Source organism: Quercus lobata, chromosome 11, assembly GCF_001633185.2.
Source record: "Quercus lobata isolate SW786 chromosome 11, ValleyOak3.0 Primary Assembly, whole genome shotgun sequence".
Classification (NCBI taxonomy): Eukaryota; Viridiplantae; Streptophyta; class Magnoliopsida; order Fagales; family Fagaceae; genus Quercus; species Quercus lobata.
The window spans coordinates 56,996,343-57,005,756 of NC_044914.1; the positions used below are offsets into that span (position 1 = coordinate 56,996,343).

General features: G+C 38.3%; 2 protein-coding genes and 1 pseudogene across 3 annotated transcripts; 2 read left to right on the forward strand and 1 right to left on the reverse strand.

Moving 5' to 3' along the window:
* Window positions 1-485: 485 nt before the first annotated feature.
* LOC115969460 lies at window positions 486-3,795 on the forward strand (annotated as a pseudogene).
* Window positions 3,796-4,899: 1,104 nt separating this feature from the next.
* On the reverse strand, window positions 4,900-6,947 carry LOC115968506 (transcription termination factor MTERF6, chloroplastic/mitochondrial). Of its 2 annotated transcripts, none has more exons than XM_031087914.1 (2): window positions 6,829-6,947; window positions 4,900-6,048 (listed from the first exon to the last, which is right to left on the reverse strand). In XM_031087914.1, exon 2 carries the CDS (start codon window positions 6,040-6,042, stop codon window positions 5,044-5,046), a length of 999 nt encoding a protein of 332 aa, XP_030943774.1. In that variant the 5' UTR covers window positions 6,043-6,048; window positions 6,829-6,947; the 3' UTR covers window positions 4,900-5,043. The 2 variants fall into 2 exon arrangements, with proteins under 2 accessions (XP_030943774.1, XP_030943775.1); XM_031087915.1 differs by having other exon boundaries at window positions 6,824-6,947.
* Window positions 6,948-7,066: 119 nt separating this feature from the next.
* LOC115968505 (pentatricopeptide repeat-containing protein At4g38150) lies at window positions 7,067-8,361 on the forward strand. The gene has a single exon (XM_031087913.1). It carries the CDS (start codon window positions 7,200-7,202, stop codon window positions 8,220-8,222), a length of 1,023 nt encoding a protein of 340 aa, XP_030943773.1. The 5' UTR covers window positions 7,067-7,199; the 3' UTR covers window positions 8,223-8,361.
* The last annotated feature ends 1,053 nt before the right edge of the window (window positions 8,362-9,414 follow it).

The following is a 9,414-nucleotide window of genomic DNA, read 5'->3' on the forward strand; positions in this document are numbered from 1 at the left end:
CAATATATTTCTAAACATGGGTGAATTCAAATTAATGTATTTCACGTTAAATAATTTATTATTTGCTTCATGACTTAACAAGTGGCAACTACAGGTTCTCTCAAAAAAATAAAAGCACGTGTAAAAATATTGATTGACCTAGCCTGGCTCATTTAAGATGATACGTTTACCCGAACTTTACCCGACCCGACCCGTTTGCCACGTCAAAATTGGAGTATCTATTTAATCTGACTTCAGAACTCCAACTTTTCAACAATCAGCCAGCCCGCCACTTTCACTTTCTGTAATAAAGATGAAAGACAATGTCAAATTGATTAACACGGTGTATGGGCTGGGCAATGAACATGGATCTTCGTATTTAATTTTTGGTATAAAAGTCAGAAAAAATAGATCTTACTATTAATTCTATGAATATGAGAGAAGGTTGGAAGGTGTTCATATAATCCCTTTCTGCAATTTTTTTAACAACACCTTTTTCTGCTTCTCCTCTTTAGTCTTTAGTCCAAAAGATCACTAGCTACCAGTAGCTACAACAAAAATGGTTACTATCATATCAATATCAAATGGTAAAAGTTCAATCACCGTTTTCATTATCTTTTGTTGCATCCTTTTGCATCTGCCTGATATCCAAGCTGCAACACCACCCAACTTCTCGTTTGATGGTTTTAATCTGACACAGGATGGGGATAGTCTTGAGTTTATAGGCAGTGGTACGAGTATTGATAATGGAGCCCTTCAGATAACCCCAGACACAACCAACAACGACCCCAGCCTCCACAACCAGTTTGGTCGCATTATGTATAAACATCCTTTCAACATGTGGTTGTCTGATGAAATTCAGGCCTCGTTCAATTCCGATTTTGTCATTAACATATTTAGAAACACGGCGCCAGCATGGAATGCTGGTGAGGGACTTGCTTTTCTCATTGCTCCCGATCTCTCAATCCCTGATGCTAGTTATGGGCAATGGCTTGGCCTCACCAATGCTATCAATGATGGTAAACAAACCAACCGGATTGTGGCCATAGAGTTTGATACCGAAAAGCAAGACTATGATCCTAATGACAACCATATTGGCCTCAACATTAACTCCGTTAATTCAACTGCCACTTTCTCTCTTGATGATTATAATATCAAATTATCTCCGGAAGTACCCGCCAACTATAGAGTCTGGGTGCACTATAATGGCACGTCGAAGGTGATGGAGGTTTACATGGTGAAAGACGGCCAACCCAAGCCGGAAAAGCCTCTTCTTAGCAAGACCATAAACCTGAAAGAATATGTGAATCAAAAATCCTACTTTGGTTTTGCTGCTTCTACAGGTAATCCACAGATTGAGTTGAATTGTGTATTGAAATGGAGCTTAGAGATTGATGATCTACAAAAGAAAAGTGATTTGCTTTGGTTGAAGATAGGTGCTGGGGTTGGAGTTCCATTGGTGACATTGTTAATCCTATGTGGGGTTTTGTATTTATACAAGAGAAAAAGAAGAGGAGGAGGGGGTGATGAGGAGTCTAAGGCGCTTGGCACACAGTTGAGATGGTTGCCTGGGATGCCAAGGGAATTCAAGTACAAGGATTTAAAGAAGGCCACCAACAACTTCCATGAGAGTATGATGCTGGGTCAAGGTGGTTTTGGTGTTGTTTACAAAGGAATTCTGCAGGACAAGGATCATAAAACCAGTACTGAAATAGCTGTCAAGAAATTCTCCAGAGACATCATTCAAAGCAAAGATGACTTCTTGGCAGAGCTCACCATTATTCACCGTCTCCGTCATAAACATCTCGTCCGCTTAGTTGGTAATCCCCTCTTTATTTATTTATCATTCTAATATTCTAGATGACTTGCAATTCCAATTTCATGAAATTATTCAAAGATCATCACAAGCTTTTTCTGCAAAGCACCAAACAATCTGATTTAAAGGAAACATTCAAAGTTGTTCGAAACTGCATTATTCATTTGTCAAATTAAGGCACTTTTGCAGAAGACTTGGAAGGTGTGCTTTGGCATTATAACCTCTTGTGGATCAACCCCTTGAACTTTTAGCTTCTTAATATTTAGAAAATATAAAAAATGCAGAACTCTCTCTCTCTCTCTCTCTCTCCGTAGAAGAAAGTGCTACTATTCTTTAAATTATTTGTTTCTCTCGGTAGAAAGAAGTGCTAATATTCTTTAAATTATTTGTTTTTTTATCTAATTTGTTTGCATAATTTTTTTTTTTTTTTTTTTCCATTTACAGAACCTCTCCTAGCTATTAGATGAGAATGTAAAACCAAAATGCATGGTCTTAAGTCCTTAACAAGAGGATGCTATCAAATTCAAATTATAGTCCTGGAAGCCGAACTTTTTTATGATAGTAACCCAACTAATTTTTCAAGGCATAAAATTGATTAATGAGAAGAATGTTTAACTAGTGTTGTATGTTTACATATTCTGACAAGGGCAAAAACATTATGTACCAAATTATTAGTTGTACCAGGATGTAGAAGCGTCAAATCATATGACATACTACTCAAATCAATTGCATCAATAGTCCATATAGGACAACTGTTATGATACTAAAGTGATTGAAGACGAATAACATTATATCAGCATTTGGTTCACTAAGCTGCCATATTGTTATCATTATTTCTTTTTCAAGTATATTAAGTATCTCAGATTCTCAATTGATGTGCTCTACTTTGTATTAGATTAAATGCCAATTTTAATCCCTATCTCCTCTCTAATATATACGGTCTGTGTTCAGGTTGGTGCTACGAGAAAGGGAAGCTACTACTATTGTACGACTTTATGTTAAATGGTAGTCTTGATAAGCACCTGTACGAGGCTTCCAACCAGAACACTTTGAATTGGAGGCGTCGGTATAGGATACTAGCCGATGTAGCATCTGCATTGCATTATCTTCACAATGAGTATGATCAAAAGGTAGTGCATCGTGACCTCAAAGCCAGCAACATCCTACTGGACTCTGACTATAATGCTCGCCTGGGTGACTTTGGCCTTGCCCGAGCCTTGGATAATGAAAGGAATTCCTATGCTGAACTAGGATTAGCTGGAGTTCCAGGCACCATGGGCTATGTTGCTCTTGAGTGCTTCCACACGGGGAGGGCTACCCCTGAATCTGATGTGTATGGTTTTGGAGCAGTGGTCCTTGAGGTTATATGCAGCAGAAGTCCTGGGATTAGTATCAATCACATCAGCGTCTCTATTCATTGGTTGATTGGGTTTGGATGTTACATCGTGAAGGCAACATCGAAGAAGCTGTAGATGAGAGGCTTGGCAATGATTATGTGGCTGATGAAGCAAATAAACTTTTACTTTTGGGGCTTGCATGTTCACATCCCATTGCCAGTGATAGGCCTCAAACGCAAGATATTTTCCAGATTAAATCTGGAACTATGCCGGTCCCTAATGTGCCTCCATTCAAACCCGCTTTCACATGGCCTTCGATGGTTACTGCCTTCAGTGGCAGAGACATTACACTTGCTAGTACAACATTTTCTTCCTAAGGTAGGTATGTAACATGGACTGACATTATTGCAGAGAGCTTCATCCATCCTTGCATTGGAGACATTAGAGTGGAGCTCAGGGAAGAAAACGCTTAGCCCATTTTTCATGTAATATGGACTATGACATAATTGCAAAAAACTTAGCCCATTTTGCATTATCATGCGATCTTGTTACCTGCATGTTATTGTTAGATTCAAGCTTCCAATATGGGCTTGGGTCTTCATTTCCTTTATTTTTTGGTGACAAGTAAATATGATTCATTTCCCATGTAATCTACTTCTTTTCTTTTTTTGGTTTTTGTTTTGGGGGTCATAATTTCCCTGCAATCAAGTGCAAGAGATTTATTCTTGTTCTTTCATTCTTTCAGTTTTATACATAAGTTTAATTGTTAGCCCTTACTATGAAGTAGGAATACAAAAGATATTTATTTGGCAGATAGATTACATCATATTCATATGTACAGCATTTGCATTTTGATAAATCGAATGGAAGTAATAATAATAGAGATAATGCAGGACACGATTGACCATGAAGAAGTCTCTTGATATGCATCCTCAATGAATCTATGATATCATGGTCTGATCTCCATGTGATCAGGAACTAGTTCATTAGCTAATTCATAGTAATGCTTTCTCTCGTATTATCTTCCTGAAGAGCTCCGTGAGCTTCATGTGATGAAGGTGTGGTACTGTTTGTAAAACCCCTGAACACCATAAAAACCTTCCTTTCTCTTATTCCTTACAACCACAAATCAAGCCATTTATTTCACCTATCAAAATCCTAAAACTTGACATACTTTCTTCTACCAAATAGCCATCAAATAACTCATCAAATTACCTTTAATTTTCTATCACAAGTCACAACCTCAACCCTTTTTTCAACAAATCTAAACCTAAAATCCACAAATTCTCTAATCCCTGAACCCACCATAACCATGTAGACACATCCCCTAGTTTGTCCTCTGTCATCCAGACATGTAACTGCAGACATACATATGCCCTTGATTTCTTGAATCTAGATTGTTCATCTTGTACTCTGTCTTTTTTTTTTTGATAAGTACATCTTGTACTCTGTCTAGGAGCATATATTGCACAATTAGTTTGTTCTCTTCAAAACCAAGCATTACACAAAGTTGAAAGATTTTATTGATATTCATACTCAAGGCTTGAACCACCATGGGATACCTGTTATAAGCTAACAACAAGTCTATTCCATAAAGTGTAGCAAGAGATTCTTACATATTCATACAACCTTAGAACCAGTGTTGTAACAGTAAAATCAGTTTACTTATGGATCCTGTGAAACTATAAATCACCAGGTGACTTTCAGAATTGTTAGGAGTTATGCATTGAGCTGTATTTAAAATCCAGTAATTGTTTAATCAGGTGCTGAAGTCAAAAACTATTCATTGATGCACCCAGGACCAGAGACAAGTTAGTTGCATTCCACATTCATGAAAATAAATCTAATATACAAAATTAAAATAAGCTAAATTCTAGAAAGTTGAAGAAAAAGAAATATGACCACAGTACCTCAGGCATATCCTTCAAACAAACCAAACTTCATTAAGAACTTCTTTTGATTACACTCCAGCATTTCACTCAAGCTACAAGCTATATTCTTCTGTTTCAAAAGTTTGTGCCTCGACTCCAATCTCTTCTTCAAACCATGCCGAAAGAAGTCAGGATAATCAATGACTTCATCAATTTGTCTCCCCATTACCTCCACCAGAAACTTGATCCGAGGTTCTAAAGAATTCCGGACGCTCTTGATCAAAATAGGGGGGAAACCAGTTACCAAGGCTGCTATCTGTCCATCTCCAAACCCACACCTCTTAAGAAAATCCAAATTGGGTTTCAGGACCTTGTTCACATCTCTACAGAGAACTTCAGGGAAGTTCATTGCCACTGTTTGAAGATCATGCTCTGTCAGACCTACTGATCTCAGAAACTCTGAAGTAGGGCGTAGCCTTTTTTCAACACTATAACCCATTATAAATGGGTTTTTGGCCATAACTTTGCCAACCATCCCATCTCTGGCAAGGCCAAGACTAGCAAGAAAGTCTGCTATCTCTGTTAGCTTGGATTCAATGCTATAGCTGATGAGCCTGGGGTTGAGCAATATCATCTTTCCAAGTTGCTTTTCAGGGACGCCCAGTGCCTGAAAGAAGGCCAGAAGCGGACAGAGCTTCTCTTCCACACTGTGGGAGAGTATGTGAGGGAATTTGACTATGGCAGAAGCAACTTCATGGGGTTTTGTACCCAGCGTGGAGAGGCACTCAACCATGGGAACAAGCTTCTCATGGAGACCTAGTGTAAGTATCTTGGGGCACTTTGAAACAATGGAAGGGAGCTTTCTCTCTTGAATGCCGATGCTTTTGAGGTAAGCCCAGTTTTCGGAAGCTCTCTCTCTTTGAGCACCCTCAAGGCGCTTGCACTTCTTAAACATTTCATCGATGCTTTTATCATCAAAACCTCTATCCCTAAAGAACCACATAATGCTGCTACCATGTTGACTGCTGCAGATTTCCATAACCCCCTAACAAGATGTGACATATATGTAGATCAATAGATGCTAAACAAACAACCTCTACAAGTCAAAATAACTAATCAACGTGGTGTACACTACATTACAAGTTTTAGTTGTAAAGAGAAAAACATGCCAAAGGAGATTGACATATTATTATTATTTTTTTGAGAGGAGCCAGAAGGCCTAAAAGAGATGATTAGAAGCAATTCTTTTACCAAATGCCAAAATGGGTAGTTAAAGTCACACTCACACTCCTTTAAAATCCCAAAATAAAAACAATAAAAAGAAAGAAAGAAAGGCCTGGAGTTGATCGGAAGCAGAAGCATTGTCAAAGTAAACATTTCTATGTATAATTGAATAGAACCAAACAAATGGCGAATTGTAAGAAGGGTTGAGAGCAAGTGAATGGATATGAAGAGTGTGAAAGGAGAACAAAAGAATGCAATTTTGTTTTTCAGTAGTAGAAAAGAATCTCTAACTAGTCTATGGCTGACCCCAAAATTTTATGACCAAGGATTGGTTGATGTTGTTGTAGTAGTAATAGTAGAAGCGAGATCATGGCAGTCAGTTTCTAGCATGTTATCAATGGAGACGAGAAACATAGAATGTTAAGCTTTTGATTCCTTAAGAAAACAAATAACTGAAACTAGCATATAGCATTGGAAGAGGAAGAGGAAGAGGATACATATTCCTAGGCTACGAGATACAGACACAGACAAAGTAGTAGTAGTAGTAGTAGTAGTAGAGTAGAGCATATATGATTATGAAGAAGAGAGGCGCTTACCTTACCTTAATAATAAATGAGAGCTTTTTGTATCATAACTCCATAACCGGCGGAGGCAGTGAGAATGAATTGCTTTGCTGCCTTTCCTCCCAATTCCCACCTCCCCTACTTGCCTTGCCTTATCTGTTGTTCTCTATCTGTACTATCTTTCAATTTTTTTTTTTTTTACCGTAATTGCCCTCCTTCTTCGAAGAAAATGACTGGTGTATCCTCCTTCCTTTTATTCCACTACTACTACTACTTTGGCCTCTCTCTCTCAGTCTCAGTGGAAACACTCTAAAACCCCAAACCAAAATGATAAAAAAACTAAGCTTTAAACCCTAACCTCGTCAATACCTCATCCATTTCATAAACAACAACAAAAAAAAAAAAAAAAATGGCATCAGTGCAGCAAGGTCGGATTTTGAAGCTGATTTCAGAGTCCCAAACGGAGGCACTTTGGCTGAAACTACGCCGTTTTAGTTCTAGCTCTCTAGAAGATGAAGCAGCTATCAGAGGACAACAACGACGACGACGACGACCCTTGAGATCGGAGGAGGAAGATGATGACTATTCTAGCCGCCAACAACAAGAGCGTCCTCCAGAGCCCATTCCAAACAGGCCTTTGAGACCCCAACGCAACCCCAAATTCCAATCCCAATCCCCATTTCAAAACAACAAAACAAGAACATGGGGTAATGATGTTAATCCAAATCCATCTGAAAACAACAGCAACTTCGATTTTCTCGAAAAATTCAAACTTGGTCCTGAAACCCCTTCGTCTTCTTCTCCCAAACCCCAACAACAACATGACCAAGTAGGAGAAGCGAACAACGCGGAAACGCCTCCTCCACAAGACGCTGAGGAGATCTTCAAGAAGCTAAAAGAAACGGGTCTGATCCCAAATGCTGTGGCTATGCTCGATGGTCTTTGCAAAGACGGCCTTGTTCAAGACGCCATGAAGCTCTTTGGTTTGATGCGCGAAAAGGGTACTATTCCTGAAGTCGTTATATACACTGCTGTTGTTGATGGCTTCTGTAAGGCACACAAATTCGATGATGCCCAAAGAGTTTTCAGGAAAATGCAAAACAATGGTATTTCTCCCAATGCCTTCTCTTACTCTGTCTTGATTCAAGGTCTTTATCAGTGTGACCAGTTGGACATTGCTATTGACTTTTGTGTTGAAATGTTGGAAGCTGGCCATTCACCAAATGTGCAAACTTTTGTTGGGTTGGTAACTAGATTGTGTTTGAAAATGGGAGTTGAAGAAGCCAGGAAAGCCATTACAACTTTAACGAACAAGGGTTTTTTTGTTAATAAGAAAGCTATTAAGGAGTATATGGACAAAAAATCTGCACATCCTCTTGTTTGGGAAGCAATCTTCGGCAACCAAACTCCTGAGATACCATTTCAGCATTGACTTTTGTTGTTCATCTTGTAAGTTTTTCTTTTTAATATATGCTTCCTTGGCTTTGTTTTAGACAACCCAAATGTGAGAGACTACTTGTGAAGAACATTCAGTGTCATCAATGCAAGTTCTCTGTGTTACTTGTGGCTTATTTTTCTTATACTTTTATGTGGTTGATGGAATGGAATTATGTTGATAACGAGTGTTTTAATTTGTGCTTTTCATTTCTTTATGGTTTAATGGCATGGTTTCTTTGTACTAGAGCTGGTTTTCTTCCAGCAACCAAATTAGTTGCAGTAGACAGTAGCATCCTATAACAATCCTCTGAATTTCTTCATGCTTAACCATCCTTCTTTGAAAACATCTGAACAATGTAGATGCCGAAGCCCATGGTCACCTAATACATGTGCTTCTCCACTTAAGTCTAGCCTGCTCCAGTAATATGCATTCCATACTCCTCAATGTCTCCATCCTTATGAATGATCTAGTTCAGATAACCAAAAGAGATGACTCTTTAATACATATTATACCATCAATTTTCACTTTCCTCTGATCCCTAGTTCTAGTTTTATATAAATCGCAGTTCATATACTTAGTTAAGTTTCCTATGATCATCCTCAGGCTAGTTGATACTTTCTAAGTTCAAGCCATTCAAAATATGGAACAAAAGTGAATTATTTTATTTATTAATTAATGTTGCAATGAAGTCAGCATTCATTTCAAGTGAATATTGTAATGGATGGGTGGCAAGAGCAGTGGTGGTTTGAGTGTGATTGTTTGGTGGTGGAAGTATTGGTATATGTGAATGATATGAGAGGAAAGAAGCGGTAGTGATCCGAGCAGTATTAGTACTAGTAGTGATGCAGGGCAGAAGGGTGAGATGTAGGTTCTTCAGAAGTTTAGCACTAAATTAGGATCATTGATGAGATCTTGAAGGGTTCTTGAATAGTGGTTAATGTTAAGTGTTTGGGTAGGGTTAAGTACCAAAAGATTGAATTTTTTTTTTCTCAATAATCAAGAATTTTTTATTGAAACAAGCTGGAAGGAACCAGCAAAAAAAATACAACCAAGTTGGAAACAAGCAATACAAATCACAGAACTAGAAACCAAAACTGTGATAAACCAGCAACATAGACCAGCAAATATGAAGCAAGTAGCTAGGAAACCAGCATCAAGCCACACAGGCTAGTACAAAGCAGGCAAC

Coding starts and splice junctions, on each gene's coding strand:
- LOC115968506 (XM_031087914.1), bottom strand. CDS start 6,042: ATGGAAATCTGCAGCAGTCAACATGGTAGCAGCATTATGTGGTTCTTT.
- LOC115968505 (XM_031087913.1), top strand. CDS start 7,200: ATGGCATCAGTGCAGCAAGGTCGGATTTTGAAGCTGATTTCAGAGTCC.